The sequence below is a fragment of the Sciurus vulgaris genome (assembly GCF_902686455.1).
Source record: "Sciurus vulgaris genome assembly, chromosome: 14".
NCBI classification, from domain to species: domain Eukaryota; kingdom Metazoa; phylum Chordata; class Mammalia; order Rodentia; family Sciuridae; genus Sciurus; species Sciurus vulgaris.
The window spans coordinates 58,742,271-58,764,550 of NC_136475.1; the positions used below are offsets into that span (position 1 = coordinate 58,742,271).

The following is a 22,280-nucleotide window of genomic DNA, read 5'->3' on the forward strand; positions in this document are numbered from 1 at the left end:
CACCTCTACACCAGTACCTGCCTTTCTGCTCCAGAGCATCTCTGAACACCAAGACGGGATTTTGCCTGCAGGAACCTTTGACAATCACCCATCCATCAAACTTGGTACACACCTGTGTATTCATTATAGGTCATTTTTATTTGGACAGTGAATTTCATTAAACACGTTAACCAGACATTATGAAAATGTTTAGTTTGCTAGAGTTCAGAAGGTAATGAATGGATGCCCACACCTTCAGTTCTAAGGTTTGGCATAATACTATCATAATTCCACAGTCCTCTGTGTCTTCATGTGTCTTTCGCCTCTCTTGGATTTTATTTTCTCGTGCTTCTCTCTCAACATGACTCCTTAGCTATTTACTTCATCCTTTGGTTTTATTTGTTTATAAGTCTCATTACATCTTATGTGGAAGGAATAAAATAGAAAATCATTTAAGATAAATGGGATGCTTCCGTATTTATTCAAACCAAGCCCTGGAGTTGATATCACAAGTGGGATTTACTTTAGTTCATAATAACAAATGGAACTTGAGCAAACAGATCCATGGGAGGTAGAACTTGGAGTAGGGAATCGGAGGTCATTTGTATGTCAAACAAAGTTTGCCACATAAGATTCACATCAAAATTTTCTTTTAGTGATGATCTTCCTTGCTAAATGTTGGTCTTACAGATGTCCAGAATCATATTTCTTAGAGAAGTCTGTCCATCTTGTGGTAGATACTGCCAGATCTCTTAGCCAGTGTTCATCCTCACCCTTCTCCTAGTAACATAATCTTGAATTTGTTTAGGGTAGGCACGTGCCCAGCTGAAAAAATGTAGGGGTGGTCTTGTTCTGCCTAATGAGTTGCAAGAGGAAATTGCTGGGTGGGGCTCCTGGAAATGCTCTTTAAAAGGAGGAGAATTAAGTTGGCAGTTGTTTTACTCTTTTCCTTCTACTGTCTTTCTGCTTGAAACATTGGTGCAATATTGCAGAAGGCCTTCCCACCTGCCATGTTGCAGCCATGAAGCAACAGGCAAAGAGGAAAAATGTCTATGATAAAGATGGCTGTAGCAGCCTGCCCTGCCTGCACTGTGGTGCCAGACAGGCCCTGGAGCAACTGGGTTTGACTCTGGATTCATGAGAAAAATAAACCCCTTATTCTTTTTTCTTTCTTTCTTTCTTTCTTTTTTTTTAATACTTTTTTAGATGTCGATAGATCTCTATTTTATTCATGTATTTATATGTGGTGCTGAGAATCGAACCCAGTGCCTCACACATGCTAGGCAAGCGGTCTGCCATTGAGCTACAACCCCAGCCCAAACCCCTTATTCTTAAGCGGTTATTGGATCTTTCTGGGTTTAGACATGTCAATCTAAATAATAAACGGAGATAGTCTCTCTACAATATAATGACATTTATCTGGAAAAACAACAAGGAGCATTTCCATGCATGCCAGGAAAATCATGGGAATATTCAAATGTGACAGGGTAAAGGGGAACTTTTAAAGGCAAAATGAGGAGAATTGCATAAGTTGTTTTGAAACAAATATCCTTTGCCACAAAGATTAATAACAAGGGCAGTTCCAGACCAAGGTTGAACAGGCAGCTATTGGACAGACATCCCTGTAGAAGTACTCTTCGTGTACTGTTGCGGTGGCCTTAATGCAAGGTTGTTGTTCTGGTAGTCTTTTGTGATCATTCTTTTTATCAGTTTATGTGTATGAGGTTCTCTCCATCATAACATTCTGGCTTTTCACAATTTGTTTGTTTGACACAAGCGACTCCATTTGGTTCTGACAACTTTCACACATGCAGCCTAACATATTTCCCAGTATGATCCCCTGAATTCTTTTATTTAAGATTTTTTAAAGGTTCTCTTTCAAATCTCCTACTGTGGTAGGACTTCTTTCTACCTTAAGGAAGGTGCAAATTTATCTATAGGCATATCTTGTATTAAACTAATTCTGTAAGAAAAATAATTAGACTTTATTACAAGATTGGCCTGGTGTTTTATCATCTTTACAGTTGAAGAAAAACTGAGAGATCAGCTACTCACCAAATACTTTATCATTACCTGAACAATTTTTTTTTTTTTTTTTTTTTTTTTTTTGCGGTGCCAGGGATCAAACCCAGGGCCTTGTGCTTGCAAGGCAAGCACTCTACCAACTGAGCTATCTCCCCAGCCCTACCTGAACAAATTATATTAACAGTAACTTTATTTTCTTATCTTACGTCTCCTTTATTGAATAGATGCATAAGGTAAGCAATGTCATGTTCCTCACTATCTGGTCATCACCTAAAACAATGCCTGCCACATAATAGGATATGCAAATTGTTTCTTCAGTGAATGAATACAGTTACCCAAGTTGATCTAAAGAAGGAGGAAAGTTAATCTAATGGATGAGGAAATGATCTCAAAGAGGTTATAGTTTATCCAGCACCAAAAATCCATTCAGCCATTGTGACCTATAAAAATAGTTATTTCATGAAGTTCCACTTAAGTATAGCAGAACAGAGACGAGAGCCAAGGTCTCCTGGTTATTGGCTCAGGAACCTTTTCCTCTCAATATATTGATGACTAGCATTGATTCAATTGCAAAATAGTTCTTTGTTAAAGAAATAATTTGCGGACACCCAAGATGGCGGACTAGAGGGAGGCTGAGTTTCTTGTTGCTCCATAACTCGGGTTTCAAGCAGAGGATATCTGTTTCTTGGTGAGACAGTTTTTGCGGCTTATCAATCCCCTGCTGTTTATCCCATTTGTCTACTGCGATCACTTGCAGTCCGCCAGCATATCAACTACTTTTTGAATGCAGATTGCTCACTGTCTGGCGCCTATCATCCGCCATTTGCCTGCCTCTTGCCTGTCCATCACCTGCCTTACACTTATCCATCACCCACTGCCCAAGGTTCACCTCTGATCATCTGGCAGCAGTCAGCAGACTGACCACAGACTGCCAATGGAGCACCAGCTGCCTGCTGTTGCCTGGAAGTTCACTGTCACTGTACCTGCAGGTTTGGTTACATGTGGCTGCCACCATTTTGAGACAACAGCCAGGACTTGTAGGTCCCCTGGCTGGACTGACTGAGCCCCGTCTCCAGGATCCCTCAGCCTCCGGGGCCCTCACATCGACTGTCAGCTCCTCGCCACCAGGACCGCCAGACTGACTGATTGCACCCCACCTCCAGGATCCCGCAACCACACCAACCATACCCCACCTCCAGGACCTCCAGCCAACCATACTCACACCCGTAGCTGCAGCTCCCCATTTGCCAATACATTTGGAAGCCAGAGCAGCCATATTGGATAATCCTGGAAGCTGTATCTCCCATCTCTAGGTGGGGCATATCTCATCCTGAGATGCCTGCTGGAGACTGGAAGCTCATTGTTAGGTACCTCTCATGCATCAGGCTACTGAACACTGGGAGGTTTGAATACTACAGAACTGTTATAGTGTAGATTTTCTTTTTTTTTATCTTTATTGAAAAATTTTAAGTTTTTATTTCTTTACTTTTCTCACTCTCTTATCCTTTGTTTACCTGTTCCCTCAGTTTCTTTCTCCCTTTTCCCATTCTAACAATCAACTTCGTTTGATTACACTATCACTCTTTCTATGATCTAGAACTTCTATATATTCTTTTCTTATCCCATTAACAGCTACATTCTGCATCCCTCCACATCTTTTTTGTCCTTCTTTAGAAACTGTAGACCTTATTGCAAATCTATTTGTTATACTGAAGATAATAATTGAACTCATTCTGTTTATTATGACAATATTGTTAACGTCCTTGTAGGGGCTATTTAGTTTTAGGTTGCGTACTGTCTGAACCGGGCACTGCTAATATTGATCTCCCCCTTAAAGAAAAGTTTTTGGAAACCTATAGTTTCACTATAAGCCTATAGGGGGAAACTGCAGTACCCCAGATCTGCACTGCTAGAGGGGAAGATATATCAACAACATGAAAACACAAGAGAAGAAAATGATCCAAACAAACCTAGATTCTGTATTAATAGAATCCGGTGATGGTATGGTAGAAGAAATGTCAGAAAAAGACTTCAGATTATACATGGTTAAAATGATTCATGAAGCAAAGGATGAGATAAGAGAGCAAATGCAGGCAATGCATGATCACACCAATAAGCAGTTGAAAGAGCAGTTGAAAAGATCATTTCAACAAAGAGATAGAGATTCTCAAAAAAAAAAAAAAAAAAAAAAAAAAAAGGAAATCCTTGAAATGAAGGAAACAATAAACCAAATAAAAAACTCAATGAAAAGCATCACCAACACATTAGACCACTTGGAAGACAGAACCTCAGACAATGAAGACAAAATATTGAATCTTGAAAATAAATTCACCGAAACAGAGAAGATGGTAAGAAATCATGAAGAGAACCTCCAAGAACTATGGGACATCATGAAAAGACCAAATTTAAGAGTTATCAGGATTGAGGAAGGCACAGAGATACAAATCAAAGGAATGAACAACCTATTCAATGAAATAATATCAGAAAACTTCCCAAACCTGAAGAATGAAGTGGAAAATCAAATACAAGAGGCTTACAGAACACCAAATGCACAAAATCACAACAGATCCACACCAAGTCACATTATAATGAAAATGCGTCACATACAAAATAAAGATAGGATTTTAAAGGCTTCAAGAGAAAAGCATCAGATTACATATAGGGGGAAACCAATATGGATATCAGCAGATTTCTCAGCCCAAACTCTAAAGCTTGAAGGGCCTGGAACAACATATTTCAAGCTCTGAAAGAACACAGTTGCCAACCAAGACTCCTATACCCAGCAAAACTAACCTTCAGATTTGAAGATGAAATAAAAGAAATAATTTACCATATATTATGGCTTTTACTCTTGTGTATTTAAAATAGAGTTCAATTAATAAAATGTCACTTACACTTAAAGTTCCAAGAAGGAGAAGGAAAGGAAATTAAAATTTCTTGAGTAAGACCCTGTGACATTACACCTATTCCTCATAATAGTTCCATTTCACAGATGACAAAACTGTCTACAGTGGGCTAAGTGGACTTGCTTGAGGTTTCCCAAATGCTGAAAGACACTGGGTATATATCATTCTAAAGCTTGTGCCCATCTTAGTGGACCAAATACTACATTGCTCATTATTATCTGTAAAGCACTTAATAAATATAAATTGTTATATTGCCTATATCTTGCATTCAGCCAAATTCATCAACCTCAGAAACATAGTGATATTCATGTCTAATGAAGAATGTTCCTGCTACTTTTAACTGGATCCATATTTTTTAATTGCAGCCAGATGCTCCTGGTTTGATGACGTTCAGAGCTAGAACATGAAATGTGATAAAGCAAAATGTTTGAAAATTTTCTCTGCTTCTTGTTCATGTATCAAACCTACAATTTCTTGACCACGTAAGATTTGTGCAGTCTGTGCACTTGGGTTGGTGAGCTAGTGGTTTAGGAAAAAAAAAAAAAAAAAAAAAAAGGAGAAGTGTGAATTCAGAAAAACAGCTGCTCCTAAATGGAATGAAATCACAGTCCCAAAATAAGCTTGGTCCAAGATTGCTTATTCTCCTGTGATTTGGTTGGTACTTCTTAAAACGTCCTCACTTTGCCACAATTATATTAAATCACCTCGCTATTTCTGTAAGATTAGGCTATCAGTGATGTTAAACCTATTTGTGGAAGCCATGTCTGTTTTTCAGAGGCAGTCTTATGTGGAACATTAATATGTAAAGCAGATAAGAGGGGGGAAAAGGGATTTGGACTGCAATGGCAGCCTGGAGGCACAGTTTGGGCTGAGAGAGGAGGCTGCTGAGGCCCCTCTGCAGAATTTGCACAGAAGACAGTCCCTGAGGTCCCTTGCAAGCCTAAAATTCTATGAACCAATGACTCTGCTGGGTATGTGTGGGTTATCTTATTGCCATGAAAACTGGTCATATTCAACAAGGGGAAAATAACAATAACAGTCTTTCTCTGGGAACATCTGGTCTGAAAATTAGAACATTTAGGTTCTGGTCCCTGCTCTGCCACTATTTAGGTCTATTACCTTGGACGCTGTTTACTCACCTATGAAATGAGGATAAAATATTCCCTATCTATTTTTAAATGTATTTGTTAGTGAGGTTAAAATTGCCTTTGACAAAAAGAAAATGAGAATAGGATCTTAAAATATTGCTTTCTGGAAAATGTATGATGAGAGGTGTGGATATTGATTTCACAACTACACAGTTAACTACCTCTCTTCATAATTATACTAAAATCAAAAACTTGGAACATAAGTCCTATTATTGCTTAGGTATGGGGGCAGGTATTCATTTTCACTTGTGCATAGTTACAAAATATTTCCAGAAGAAAGCAGGGAAATTCCTTAGTTAAAAACAACAACAACAACAAAATTTAGTTTTTACAGAGTTGATATATTTTATCAAAATTATACATGACCCAGCTGGGTGCAGTGGCACATCCCTATAATCCTAGTTACTCAGGAGGCTGAGGAAGAATGATCAAAAATTCGAGACCAGGGCTGAGGTTGTGGCTCAGTGATAGAGCACTTGCCTAGCACGTGAGAGGCCCTGGATTCGATCTCCAGCCCCATGTAAACAAATAAACAAATAAACAAAATAAACAAAATAAAGGTATCGTGTCCATGTACAACTAAAAATATTTTTTAAAAAAATTCAAGACCAACATGGGCACCTTACAAATGAGACCCTGTCTCTAGGGAAAAAAACAAACAAACAAACAAACAAACAAACAGCTGGGATGTAGCTCAGTGGTAAAGTGCTTGCCTAACATGCATAAGGCCCTGGATTTGAGCTCCAATACAGTAAAATTAAAATTATACATGTTCCTTATTAAAACACAGAAGTAAAAAAATATATTCCACCATTCAGGCCCACAACAAATGACAATTGTTGAAGATCTGTTAAAACATTCTAGAGTTTGGATCATGGCTCAGTAGTAGAGCGTTTGCCTTGCACGTGTGAGGCACTGGGTTCAATTCTCAGCACAACATAAAATGAATAAATAAAATAAAGGTATTGTGTCCATCTAAAACTAAAAATTTTTTTTAAAAATTCTATGTGCATCTAAGACATAGGAAGATAAATAGGTAGGTAGACGAATAAATACAGATAAAGTGAGAGAAAGAAAGATTGGCAGGCAAAAAATAAGAATCATATTCTACATGCTATTTTAAAACAGAAACCAATAACTTTATACTTGCATTTAATAGAGGTAAAAGAAATTGAATAGAAATAAGAATTGCTTAGAAAAATGTTTCTTCCCCATGAAAGTTATTAGTTCCTAAATTTTTTTTTAAAAAATTATGAGAAACATTGGGAATTATGACCATGTTAAAAATTTAATTCCACTATTTACTGTATCAGTTGACCCTATGTGATTCGGGATGAGAATTCAGCATATTTACTCTTCTGCCATCTTCTTGATTTTTGTCACTTACCATACCACATCTGTCTGAAACCACAGTTCTCACAGTTACTTATTCTTAGTTTTATATTTAAGAGAATTAAATTTTCTTCATTAATCCTTTTACGATGGCTTCTGCAGTACCTATTCTCATATTAGTTTGATTTGACTTATGTTGGTTAAATATTATCATTTAATATTCCTCCAAAGCTTGACAAGTTCTGTCCCTTTTTTCACTATCTAAATTATAGCTGTAGGCCCTGGGTGTAGCACAGATGCTTGCCTAATGTGCTCGAGGCCCTGGGTTCAATCCAACTGCTGTCACAATCATTTATAGTTAAGAGTCGTCGAACATAAGGAATCTTTTTCCTCCAACATACATATACATAAGAGATCTTAAGAAGTTGAAAGTTAGCCAGGCGTGGTGGCACACACCTGTAATCCCAGCTACTCAAGAGGCTGAGGCAGGAGGATTGCAAATTTGAGGCCAACCTGGGCAGTTTAGGGAGACCCTGTCTCAAAAATTTTAAAAATTGGTGACATGGTTCAGTGGTGAAGAGCCCCTGGGTTCCATCTCCCATGGGAAAAAAGAAAAACAAAACAAACAAACAAACAACAACAACAACAAAAAACGAACAAAAAACCAATCACATCATGTCCTTGCTCAACTCCCTTCTGTGGCTCCCTGCTCAATAGGAGACTGAGTCGATGCCCTAATCCAGAACTCAGAACTTCCGCAGAAAGGCTCCGGTCTACCTATTTAGCCCCAATGTCTCTCTACTTTGGTTGGAAGGGGTTGTAGACCTTAAGAGTCAAATCCACTTACCTACAGATAGGGAAACTGAGACTCAGAGAGGATCAAGGATTTTATTAAGGTCAAGAGGTGATCTGTGAGGGCTTCTGGCTCAGTGGTAGAGCACTTGCCTAGCACATGTGATGCACTGGGTTTGATCCTCAGCACCACATACAAAAATAAATAAAAGAATTGTGTCTGTCTACAACTAAAAATATTTTTTAAAAAGAGGTGATCTGTTTGAACGATGTTGGCGGCTCTTCTGAAATAAGGCAAAGAGAGATTCCCTGTCTTCCATCTTGAGTTAAGAGCAAGGCGATGTGGCAGAACAGTTGTAGGCGAGGAGAGGCAGCTTGAAAGTAAAACATGGAAGAATATCAAGGCTGTGGGGCGGTAGAGGAGAACCACACAGAATGGGCTGCTCTGTTGTTTGGCTGAGTATGACCATTATTGCACCGTGCTGAGACATAAGTGTTGTTTGGACTGGTGAAGCCGCGCTCCTGAGGATGGCCCTTGTGCCTGAGAGGCATGTCTTCCTCTAGAAGACAGGAAACTAGAAAGAGGAGATGAAAGGGCCTAGGTGGAGGTATGGGTATTGGGGTTGAAACTGAGATCTCTTTTTCTCCTTCCCAACTTGCTCTCCGCCTTACCCCACTGTCCCCCGGGTCAGTCTCGCACCTGCAGTAATGATGAACAGTGATTGCCGAGTGTTTTCCATATGCTCACGGCTTTGCCTAGGTGGATCCTCACCTCGACTTTATAACTATCCTCATTTTACACATGAGCACTTTGTGGAGAGAGAGAGAGTATAGGACATATGGCCAACAAGTAAGCAGCAGGCTATAAAACACTACCCTTCAGCTTGAGATGATTCTGGGACTAGGAAAGGTAAACCCAAGTCTTTATGCCTAAAACTTTTGCTGTCTTTATTTGGGAGCAGATGGTAGGCAATGTAGATGACTTGTGGAATAAAACAGGTCTGAGAACCCCGGGCTTAAGCTCAGGCTAGAAGCTCTCCACATTTATAATGCAGAAGTCTGTTTTCAATTTTCTTCTTTGTGTTTGTTTCCCTTTTGGCTTCCCTTAGTGGTTAGCAAAACCCATCCATTTTGTGTGAAGGTGACCCCAGGGAAGGCCTTTTGTGTTTGTTCACAGTGAGCCAGAGTACTTACACTCAAGCTCCTGGAGAAGACCTTGCCAGATCAAAGGTGGAAGTCATGGAGAGACAAGCCAGTATGCCAAGAGAGAGCATCCCTTTTTCTCATGGAGAGATCCCTTCCAGTGCTGAGACCTGGAATTCCATACAAATTTCAACCAGAAAGAAAAATATTGGCCTTTTGGAACAAAAATGGTTCATGATAAAAGTGTAGGGAAGGTTGTGGGAAAAGAAGGAGAAGCAAAGTGTTTTTATCTTTTAACTGTCAATCAATTGAAACGAGCAAATATCACAGATGTGATCCTTGATCTCAAACATCAAATGTAAATAGGTACATTAGTGGAATAAAAAAAAAAAAAAGTCAAAAATACAAGATCCGTTGGGAGGCTAAGGTAGGAGGATCACAAGTTCAAAGCCAGCCTCGGCAACTTAGCGAGATCCTAGCAACTTAGTGACACCCTGTCTCAAAATAAAGCATATAAAGGGCTGGGGATGTATCTCAGTGAATAAGCCCCTGGGTTCACTTCCTGGTACAAAACAAAACAAAACAAAAACCGAAAAACAAAAACAAGTTCTGGTATGAGAGAACACACCAAAAAGGGAAGTAGGTAGGAACAGATTTCATAGGTGTAACAGACTCTGTGGCCTTCAATTATGGAAGGGGTAGGACTAGAGTTAGATACTTAGTTACAACTTTAGGCAAACAGAAACAAAGGAGAAATGACAGGTATCAGAAATATGTCAGATATTTTGTAGAAACAGTGAGATCTTTCTGTCTTGAACTAAGAGTTCCTTTAGAGAACTAGTAGGAAATAAGACCTGGGGCTGGGGGTGTGAGTTAGTGGTAGAATGTTTGCCTCACATGTGAGAAGCCCTGGGTCTGATCCCCAACACAGAAAAACAACAACACAACAACAACAACAAAACTCATGTCTGAGGGCTTTGAATGCCAGGGTGAGGCACTTGGCTTTGCCCTGCAGATATGACACACTGTTAGAGGTTTCTGAGGCAGGTGGTGAAATCATGAAAATTGTTTTGAAATAATAAAAGTTGCTTTTTGAGATGACTGGTCAGTAGGGAGATGAGTTAAGTCATTTTGGCAGAAAAAAACTCAACAGTTTGATACTAAATGAATCTCAAGGAGACTTTTACATGTATCAGATGTTTAGGAAATTTTGAGTTCTTCTTTTCTTAGAATAAGAATTCCGAATTTTTTTTTTCTTAGAAATTTGCCAATGTGTGGAGAAAGGAGAGAAAAGAGCAGGCAGGATTTATCTGAAGCAGAAAACAGCTACTTTGCTAACATTTACTCACATTGCTGACATTTTGTGGATAACCATGGCAGGGACCGACCATTTTCCTAGAAAAAGTAGAAAACAGTTTTCACAAAATGTAGATTGAATGTGGGAAGAGGACCTTCAAAACTGGGGACAAATAAAGTCCTCAAAGGTCAATGTGATGTTTATTCCTCTTTAAAAAAGAAGTGTCCACTTCATTTAAAAAAAAGGGTCAAAAATATCTCATGCTGGTGGGAGGGGTGGGGGGAAGGGAAAAAAATAACAGAATGAATCAAACAACATTACCCTATGTAAATTTATGATTACACAAATGGTATGCCTTTATGCCATGTACAAACAGAGAAACAACATGTATCCCATTTGTTTACAATTTAAAAAAAAAAATCTCATGCTAATATGACCAGGACAATTCATCCCCTCTTCTTAGTTAGAAGTTTCTCTAGGCCCAACATCAAGTTTCCCTTTGGAAACTACTGGCAATAGCTCTGACATCGATGCTAAGTGCTCTGCTCCCAAACAGACTAAGAGGGCCAGGCTGCTCTAGACCATGAGGGTTAGGTGGGAGGTGCATGTAGAACAAGTTCCTGGAATCCGAGATGCTAAGTGGAAAACAAGGAGGCCCCGCTGGGCGAGGTTTGGGGTAGAAGAGGAACTCAGTGGGACAAGAAGCACTGGAAGGACTTCAGAACCCGTCCTTGAGTCTACCAGCACCCAGTCCAGTACCCTCCCACCATACCAAGCTGCGCATGTACTTCCTGTAGGTTTGGAATAGGCTGCAGTTCCCTTGCTCGCCTCAGTGAGAAGCTTGGAACATACTCCAGTACAGACCTACTTGGGCAAAGAGTGGTCTGGGGCAGACCTTGCTCTATAATCAGATTTAGATATCACAGGACCTCTGATAACTGTGAGCCCCCAATGTAAGGAATCCCACGAAAACCACGCCGGACCTGGGAAATCACATAAGGGAGTTTATTAAGCAAACAGAGTGTCTCCCTGCAGGGTAAGAGAGAAAATGAGAGGAAAAGAGAAAGGAAAGAGAAAGGGCGCATGCCAGAGAGAGTGGAAAGGAGGAGGAGAAAGAAAGCAAGTCAAGGGGAGAGAAAAGCAAGAGAGAAAAGGTGTCCGTGAAGCTATCTTTAAGAATCCCTCCGGACTAACAGGGGACCAATAACGGAGAAGAATACTTGCAAGCTGACTGATGAACCAATAGCTAGCTAGGATGTTCACAGACTGACAGTAGTTGGGAGGCGGGGAAAATGGCTGCACCAGAAAGGGCGGGGAGAGCAGCTTTCAGACTGACAAGCTAGGTTGTGATGCAACGGAAAGGGCAGGGGAGAGCTTTGTATTACACCCAGCCCACTTACCCTCCTATTTTTTTCTGACACCCATAACAGGGCCTGTGCTTATATAAGCCTGATTGTTCAAACAGTCTCACCATTGGTGTCCACCACGCTGAACTAACCTGTAGCAATGCTTCTTCGCTTCTTAGATGGTTTCAGGTTAGCTCTGCTTGCAGACCAAGTTGCTCCAGGCAGAAGCTGCCATCTATCTTAAGATGTGAATTTCATATAACCAGCTTGTACTGGGCCTGGGCTCTCTGGTGTAACAGTGCTGAACTGGAAGCTGAGATCTAGGAACCAGAGTTTTCCAAGTGGGTAAGGTCCCTGGAGAACAGAGGAGGCTCCTGGTTCTAGTAGTAAGTCCAGTTCCGCCCAGGTGTCCTCAGGATACGGCCAGAGAGCACTGGTGACTGAGGAACAGGGTGAGCTCCCTGACTGGTTAACAAGAGGCCTTCAGACATTCAGGCAGGAAAGCCTGAGATCGGGGGCAGGGATGGAGGCCTAGTGACACGATTCAGTTCGGGGATGGGTGTTGGTGATGGCAATAGTGCTTGGAAAGAGAAGGCAAAACTTCAGCTCTGGAGGAACCAGGGTTCTGAACTCCTGCCCTACTCCCCGCAGCCCCCCACCCCAATGGCTCAGTTACTGGCTCTCCTGAAAGGCTTCTTCAGTTCTCTTGCCTCAGACGACATCTCTGGTCCTTCCTTCTCCAAACTGGTTCTGCCCCTTATCTCTGTACTTTGCTGTCAGCACAAACCTTAGGGCTCTTGTTTCACATCCAGCTTGCTCTTTTGAACTGACCATTGATTTTTGCTGCTCTTTCCAGAATGTCCACTTCAAAGGTGGGGAGGAAACTGGGCCAGCTCTGGGCATGCTTAGGTCCTTCCTGTTTCTGGATGCTCTGACCTGGGACCCCTTATCCCTGGAAGGAAAAGTTGGAAGTGATGGGACTAAGTAGTTTACTGAGACAAAGTTGGGGTAATAAGCATAGGGAGCTAGTTCTGAGAACAAAGGGGTGAGGAAGGTAGACTACGTTTAAGAAACAGAGTAAAGCTACCGGTTGTAAGTGGCCCAGCAAATCTTAAATTCCTTCTTCAATTGGTTCTCCCCAAGTTAGTAGTTATTCAACTGGTTCAAGACCAGTCCTGCAGATTCTACCTCATTAGGTATGAGGTAGAAATTGTAGTACAGGAATCTGGTATGTTTCTTGTGTGTTTTCCCAGAAATATTTTATGGGCATTAAGCATATATATTTCCCTCTTTTCATTCACATGGGAGCATATCATACATACTTTTCTCAAGTCTTTTTTCCCACTCACTTAACATTTCTTTGATATAATGCCATGCCAGTATATAAAGGTTTCTCATTCTTTTTGATGGCTACCTAGTATTCCATTGTGGAAGAGTATCATAATTCACTTAAAGATCTGCTGCAGATGGACACATGTTATTTCTAATCTCTCCCAACTGTAAACAATGTAGCAATGAGTTACCAGGTACATGTTATTCCACACAGAGTGACTATATCTGGATAAATTCTTGGAAGAATTGTTGGGCTTAATGATAGATATTACCAAATTTTCCTTCACAGAAGTTATATTAATAGTTTATAACTACCAGCATGTATGTCATTTTCCTGCAACCTTTAGGCAAGAAAGCGTATTATTAGTCTTTTTATCTATGCCAATATGGTAAATCAAAGATAATATCACAATGCTGTTTAAATTTACATTTCTTTTACCATAAGGAGAAGGATGAGTATGATTAGATATTTGAGTCATAGTTTCTCTTTGTGAAATCCATTCATTGCCTTTGCTATTTTTCTATTTTTTTTGTTTTGGTACCTAGAATTGAACCTAGGGGTGCTTAACCACTGAGTCACATCCCCAGTCCCTTTTTTTATGTTTTATTTTGCAACAGGGTCTTGCTAAGTCTTTAGGGTTTGCTAAGTTGCTGAGGCTGGTCTCAAACTTGCAATCCTCCTGCCTCAACTTCCCAAGTCTCTGGGATTACCGACATGTGCAACTATGCCTGGCTCTAGTAAATCTTTTGATATTTATTTTATTGAATTCTAGGCATTCTTTATATATTAAGGAAATGCAGCCTTCAACTGTGATGTGTGTTGCAAATATTTTTCCCAGATTGTCATTTGTTTTTTGATTTTCTTTATGATGCTTTTGCAGGGTAGCACTTTTAATAAAAATTTTGTTATTGAATTCATTAACATTTTACTCAATGACTTCTAGGATTTATATCATTTTTAGAAAGGCCTTCTTCACACTAAAATTATGAAAAATCATCCCATAGATTCTTCCAATACTGTTCTGGTTTGGATGTGAGGTGTCCCTTAAAAGCTCATGAATGAGACAATGAAGAAGATTCGGAGGAGAAGTGATTGGGTTGTGAGAGTCTTAATTCAATCAGTGAATTATTCCCCTGATAGGAATTAACTGAGTGGTAACGATAGGCTGGTAGGGCATGGCTGGAGGAGGTAGGACATCGGGGGTGTGGCTTTGGGTATATATATTTTGTGTCTGGTGATTGGAGTCTCTCTCTCTGCTCTCTGATCATCATGTGAGCTGCTTCCCTCCACTCTCCTGCCTTGATGTTCAGCGTCAGCTGGAGCCCCAAGGCTTGGTGCTGGACTTATGTGGACTGAGACCTCTGAAACTGTGAATCCGCAAATGAACTTTTCCTCTATAATCTTTGTTGGTCAAGTTTTTAAGTCACAGCGGCAAAAAAGCTGACTAAAACAAGTACCTTTACAGATTTTTTAAAATCAATTCTTTTTTTAAATTTTGTTTACAGATTAAAAAAAAATTAAAACTTTGATTCATATAGAATTTGTTCTAGTATAAGATGTAGAATTTGATTCCAACTGCTTCTCAGACGACTACCCACTTCCCCAGATACCACTGATTATTCTACTACCTCCTCCTCCACCATCATTACCCATGGCTTTGTTAAAAAATTTTTATCGTATTCTAGATTTCCATATGGATTTGGGCTTACTTCTGAACTTTCTTCTCCATGATACTACTCTGCCCCTTCCTGCACCTATGCCAAACACTGCTTTAATTACAGGTGATCCAAGGTGTGCATTCTGAGAAACCCTGTGCTGAGTCTTGTGCAGAATAGGACTGCAAATTAATTTCAACAATGAGGAGAGGAAAGCAGCATGGAATGGTATTAAAAAATTAAGATTTCATGATTCAAACCCGTGTTTCACAAATGCGAGGCAATGTCTACGTCACAACAGCAGCAAGAGATGTTACATAGGGAGTGAATCATACCCTTCATTGTCCTCCTTTCCAGGTCAGTGATACTGACTATCCCTCCAGACCAGAATCCATAGTTGAGTATTGGGCTGGGCGGGGGCTTCAATACACTCTGCCATGACTAAACGATTTGACAGCTTCAGAGAGAACGTGGAGAAGACAACAGAGCCTGCCTTTTGTAAGTCTTCAGATTTTGCTCTTAGCAAATGTTAACTCTATTTTGACTTTTTTTTTTTTTTTTTTTGGCAGAAATAATTGCCAGTTAATTTTATTTGTATGACCGTTAGTAAAAGATACACATTTAACGTGATAGACATTATTTATTCAGTCCGCATGCATGGATTCAGTCCACAGATCCTTTGCAACTGTAAACAATTGAAGTAGATCGGAAAGTACACCAATATACATTTGTGTAAATATAGATGGTGCATACATAACAATCAGCTTGCTATTCTTTCAATTTGTGTTAATTGATCTCCTGTTGGGCTGCCAAGCACTTACTTTGGTAAGTGCTGAGAAATGCAAAACCAGAGAGAAAAAAAAAGTGGTTAATGTGTATGAAAGCACTTATATTTGTTTTTAAGATGGTCATTAAAAAGTATCACAAACTGGTTGGCTTAAAACACACACACACACACACACACACACACACACAGACACACATTTTCTTGCAGTTCCAGGGGCTAAAAGTCCAAAGTTAAAGTCATCAGGGTCTTGCTCCTTCTGAAGGGACTATGTCTGTGTCTTCCACAACCTACCAGGCAGTCCCTTGTCCAGAGCCAGTGTGTTCCTGTGTCAATCCTACCATGAGCAGGATGCTATCTTATTTTTAACATTATTTTGCAAATGTAGTTTGGGGCATCCAGAGCTGAGAGGGGCCCTTTAGAAGGTAATTGGGACAGTGCCAACAGGAAACTTCTGCATAGTTTCAAAGAGGGTCCATCCTAGTTAAGGCCCTCCTTCCCTCTTCTATGGAGCAGATGCCAACCTGACCTGCCTTTTCCCTTGGAAGAGGTGGTAGAAACTCGAATGCTCCTTTCCTGACTGCCCTCTTGCCCCGGCTGAGACTGCAGAGAAACAATCCACTTGGCCTCTCCCCATCCTGCTCTTGGGAACCTTGGCCTCAGTCAACCCTCCTGGATGAGAGATCTGTTTCCAGCCAGGAACATGATTCTCAAAACATATTTCTACGTCTTTGGTTTCCTACCAGGCAGTCCCTTTTCCAGAGCCAGTGTTTTCCTACAGACAGCAAAGTGACTGGATAGGACTCCGTCTTATTGTATCTATTAATATTACATTTTAAATGAAGTAACAGATTTGAAATCAGGAACTCCAGGAGGAGCCCATATTTCCCTCCTGGTGACGTGAAGAGTTGTGACAGAAGCTCTGTCTGGTAGTAAATTTAAAATGTTTTAGTTGCTGCATAAAGAACTAGTCCTCAGTGACCCAGTGAGGTTGTTTCAGTTGCCTTCAGCCTCACCAGGCTGGGTTCTTCCCTCATCCTCTTGAGGGGCTTCATGGCCCCTACTGCCCCCCATACTCCAGGCTGTGAAAACCCTTTTCAACAAAGCTTTGGATAATCTCACATGCACAGTTGTGTGAGTGGCTGATAAATGCTAAAGGTAGATAGTGGGTGTAATTGAAGCACTCTTGAGTGGGAATCCAAGGTCAGGTGTAGCAGGATAACACCTCCCCGCCTTTGGAGGCAGGCACACCTGGGTCTGACTCCTGGTGTCATTACTTACTAGCTGTGTGGCCTTATAATCCTCTAGGTCTAACTTTTCCCATGGGGCTACCTTGGGTGTGATCTATTCCATGAATTGACTGCCTTTGGAATAAATATCCCTATCCTATCCAAACAACATGGCCAGAGGGGCCACAAAGTATCTTGGGCTGTAGTCTCAGAAGCAGATGTGGTGGTAGTAGAGAGTAAGCAAGGACTGGTTGGAGAAAATCTGGCTCAATGAATGGAGACCATTGAAGGAGGACATGCAGTCCAAGGGGCATGACAAACTCAGTCTTGATTCTGGGTGAATGGCAGAGCTGAGGACTTGCATGAGGAAGTCGGACCACAGGAGATATGCTGTAGGCTGGGTAGGCTGGGGCCCCGCAAGTCCTAAGAAGACAGGACAGTGAGGCCCAGGGGAGTTAGTGGTCTTGCGTTATTATAGTGGGGAGGAATGAGTTCAGTTCAAGTCAGGTTATCCAAAATTCATCAAGTACTTATTATCTGCTAGGGACTGTGAGCTATTAGGGAAACGACGATGTGAGGCATGGTCCTAAACTCAAGGATGTAAGGTGTGGAGATGGTAGATGGATAAACACATACACAAATGAATATTATGAAGAATAATGCATACAACAATAAACACATGTGCAAAACACAAGGGATGAGAGAGTCATTGAGTTTGGGGGAACAAAAAGGGGCAGCCGGGGCAAATTGGCTGAGGAACAGACTTCTGCACAGTATTTCGAAGCATAAATGAGATGAGTAGGTTTTCCCAGGAGGATAGAGTGCATGGCTCAGTTCAAGGATTGGAGAACAGGAATGGTATGTCAGGAATTAAGAAGGTACAGAGAACCTTGGTTCGCTCCACAGTTGGGCCATTGTGAATTGTGCTGTTATAAGCATTGACATGACTGTATCCCTAGAGTGTGCTGACTTTAGGTTTTTTGGATACATACCAAGGAGTGGATCCTATGAATATACCACAGTGAATCTCACTATCATGTATATCCACAAGACACTAACTGAAAAAAAAAAATAATAAAAGTAAATAGCAGAAAGATCAGTAGAGCAGAGGGGAAGGAAAGGGGAAATACTGGGGAGTGAATTAGAACAAATTATTATCACACTTTTATAATTATGTCAAAATGAATCCTAATGTTATGTATAACTAAAAAGAACCAATTAAAAAAAGAAAAGAAAAGAAGGTACAGAGCCCTGGACCTGGAGATTCGGGACCAGACCTCATGCCCCGCAAAGAACTGATCTATTGAATTAAAAATTGAAGCATATGATAGGACAGAGCAGGAGTGAGGGCAACCAGCTCTGAGTGGACATGCTAGTGCCATGGTGTATCCCTGTGGTGTGGGGTGACAGGCCTCTGCTCACGTGACTAATTCAAGATCTTCCCAGATGGAAAATCTAATTTTGAAAGTATTTACCACCCCCTGAGGATAGGGTTAAGGACAGGAGGACCAGACCTCCTGGGGTGACTCTCCCCTAGAGAATTTCTAAATGTGGCTGGGTCAACTCTCTTCATGAACTCTGCTCCGTTCAGAATCTTGGCTCTCTTCTAAATTATTAGAATAGCTTCCTAATTGGCTTTTCTGCCATCTAACACAAGTCCCTCTGATCCATCTTCCAGACAGTCCTTGGGTGCTTTTATTAAGACACAAATCTAAGGATGTCACTTTCCTGCCTAAGGGCCTTCAGTAGGTCCCCATTGTCTGCTAGGATGTCCTCCACAGTGTGATCCTGTCCCCAGATGTTGGGGGGAGATAAGGAATGTCAGGGCTCCTCACCTGCAGAACCTGGGAGGAAACCAAGTGACATATTTTGTTTTATTTTTGGTTTGTGGTGCTAGGGATCAAACCCAGAGTCTTGCACGTGCTAAAGAGCAAGTCCCTCACAAAAGTCAGCTCTGCCCCAGGGGCCCTGCTCCTCTCTCCCAGCTCATCTTATAGTAGTGCTCACAATCTCACACCCTAACAGCCTGAGCATCTGGGAACACAGCCTGGAGGGTCCCCCCACCTAGGTGTTCTTCCATACCGATGTGGGTTGCTTCTTCTGGGGAAAAGCAATCCTCATCCTCCCACAAACCCAGAGTTCCCAATCTCCTCCTCCATGCTATCCTATATAGAGGGTGTCCTGCAAATTCTTGTCTCTCTCTCTCTCTCTCTCTTTTTTTTTTTTTAAACTGGGATTGAACTCAGGTGCACTTAACCACTGAGCCACATCCCCAGCCTTTTAAAATATTTTATTTAGAGACAGGGTCTCACTGAGTTGCTTAGGGCCTTGCTAAGTTGCTGAGGCTGGCTTTGAACTAAAAATTCTCCTTGCCTCAGCCTCCTCAGCTTCTGGGATTATAGGCGTGCACCACTGCCCAGGCAGCCGAATTCCTCTTTTATCTTGTCACCTGGCTGTGATCTCTTCCTATGTCTGTCCCATTGTCCTGGGACCTGCCCTCCCCCAGATATTCCCAATACAAAAGCAGTGCCTGGGAGGAAGAGGTGAGCTTCAAAACAGTCTTGTTAAAACTACCTCAAAATGAGACACCACTGCTGCCTCTTCAAGTCATAGTACACCACCGCAGATGGTGACTAATAAGTGCCATGAATAAGCAAGATATTTAAAATACACTGACTTAGAGAAATGAGAAATTAACATTAGGCTGCACTATAGGAAATTACCAATATTCGACCGTCTTGGGCAGATAAAAACAGCCATTTCATGCCGTTGTACCTAATAGATTGGAATCAGGTCAGTCTGATTTCCAGGTCAATATTGTTTCCTGGAGGGAGGAAGAGCCTTTCCTGACTGGCTGAGGTAAAGAGATGACAGAGGTCTGACGTTGTAGCACATGCTTATAATCCCAGCTACTTGGGGCTGAGACAGGAGGATGGTGAGTTCAAGGCCAGCCTGGGAAACTTAATGAGACTGTGTCTCAAAATAAAACAAAGTGTCACAGATGTTGCTCAGCAGTAGAGTGCTTACCTCATGTACGAGGTCCTGGGTTCAAGTCCCAGTACCAATTAAAAAAAAAAAAAAAGGCAAGAACCTGGAAAGAGGGAAGGCCTGGTGGCCTGGTAGAGCTCAGGGCACAACTACAGAGTAAGGCCTGGGGACACTTAGGTGAGGGGCATCTAGGTGCTTAGTTAGAGCTGCATTTGCAACTTCAAACAGGTAAACCTGCAGCTCATTGTTCATTGTGAAGGAATACATACTTGGGTAATTCCTTTTATTTCTATATCTTTTCCTATTGAACAACCATAGTCAAAATCATCAACATATTTGTTTGTTTTCCTCTTTTTTCAGTTAAAACTAACCCAAAAAAGAGGACTCCATATTTTTTTTTTAAGGAAGAGGAAAAAGAGGAAAAAAAAAAAAAAAAAAAATAGCATTGACAAGCATAGTTTTCTCTATTAAGATTTTTAGTAATAACTTTTTGTTGGTCTCATGATTAGGAGAGTTCCCCTTTATTTATTTTACAAGATCATATTTTAAGTAACAGCAGCTTTTATATGACACTCTTTGCATAAAAATTTTAAAAAAGGAAATAGTTTTTATGTTTTGGAGTAGAGCTTAATTGCCAGGGATATAAGTAAAAAAAAAAAAACCTGAGGCAGGATTACTACTGAAGCCTGAAAGAAACTAAAAAGCTTCTAGTCCCATTACTGCTGTGCAAAGTCATAATTAATACAATTTACAAAGAACTTATTATCAAGGGGGTATGTCACCAAGCCCCGCCAGCCCAATTTGTTGATCTAATTTAGCTAATAATCACTTTGCCCTAACCACTCCCATTTACATGCAGAAAAAAAAATTCGATACATTCACATGGGCCATACCACAGATCCTTCATCAACTCTGCAAAGGCACTTTGCACAATGCCTGAGGAAGGATTTGGAATTGATTGTCCAGAGCAGGATGGGAGAGAACAGGAACCTAAAATGGAAATCTGCAATTACAGCTTAGAATATCTTCAGGGAAGTTGAACCATTTCAAAGCACGGGTCAGCAACACTGGGTGACAAATGAGAATGGCAGACCTCGGACTGCGGGCGCTCCTCACGATGCACAGAGGACTTTCATTTTCCCTGCCCCCTTTCTTATCTCCCTTCCATCCTGGCCGGAATGGCCACTCAGACTAGGCACGCGTTCCTTTCATTTTCAGATGCCGACATTCAGGAAATGTTCCATAAATGAAATCATCCCAGATGTCTCTCCCACCTGATCCTAAGAATGTCCTTCTGTTATTATCAGCCCCACACGGTTTGAGTTCAGCTCTGAGCAAGACCAAATCAGGCAGTAGCACTCCTGCCTCTTCTTGGAACTGGAGTCAGGGGCCACAGATCTAGTCTGGCCAGGAAAGATTTTCTCCCTTTCCAGTCAGTCTAATTCCATAATTCCATCCATCCTTCTTCTTCTTATTCCTTTAAAGAGTTCTAGCCCCAAGCAAAATTCCTTCTAGAGCAGAAAGGAAAATGTCAGTTTACCAACAGTGATGAGCTCAAAGATTTGGCCACTAATGGGTGACATATAATTGAGGATGGCTAGATTTGAGGTAGTTGATGATATGCTCCACATGTTTCAGGACTTGCCTCTAGTCCCAGGGAAACTCACGGTGTGAGGCTTCATGGTGTGATTGGCTGAGTCTTGGGTTGGGCATTGAAAGATAGAGGCGCTGATCTCTGTGCTTCCTCTGTGCTTCTAAATCAATGAGGCTACTTTCTTTCTTGAAACTTCCATTTCCTCATAGATGAGATGCCTGAGTGGGATTAGCTCAGTCATTCTCAACCTTTCTGCCCCCAGTGACACATGACACATTCCCATGGCAGCTCTGTAATCATACCAGAATCTAAGGGACTCTCATAGGATGGGGTTGTGTTTCTCAGATTTCTTTCTTTCTTTTTCTTTTTTTTTTTCAGTACCAGGGATTGAACCCAGGGGCACTTAACCACTGAGCCACATCCCCAGCCCTTTTTTGTATTTTATTTAGAGACAGGGTCTTGCTGAGTTGCTCAGGGCTTCACTAAGTTGCTGAGTTTGAACTTGTAATCCTCCTGTCTTTGTCTCCCAACCCTCTGGGATAACAGGCGTGCCCCACTGTGCCCAGCCTTTTTTTTTTTTTTTTTTTTCCCTTTTTTAAATCCATGCCCTCATTGGAAGACCATAACAATCTGAAGAGAGATGATCTGAGAATATACCTATAATCCCAGTGGCTCAGTAGGCTGAGGCAAGAGGATTGCAAGTTCAAGGCCAGCCTCAGCGATTTAGCA

General features: G+C 41.2%; 1 protein-coding gene across 1 annotated transcript in view; it reads left to right on the forward strand.

The window, feature by feature from the left end:
* Positions 1–22,280, forward strand: part of LOC306644542 (uncharacterized protein) — a gene marked incomplete at its 5' end in the record, with an annotated part of 118,028 nt that overhangs the window by 75,965 nt on the left and 19,783 nt on the right. The window contains one exon of the mRNA XM_079111593.1: positions 15,314–15,454. Within this exon, the coding sequence (XP_078967719.1) occupies positions 15,314–15,353 (40 nt within the window). The 3' untranslated portion in view covers positions 15,354–15,454. The remainder of the gene's footprint in view (positions 1–15,313; positions 15,455–22,280) is intronic.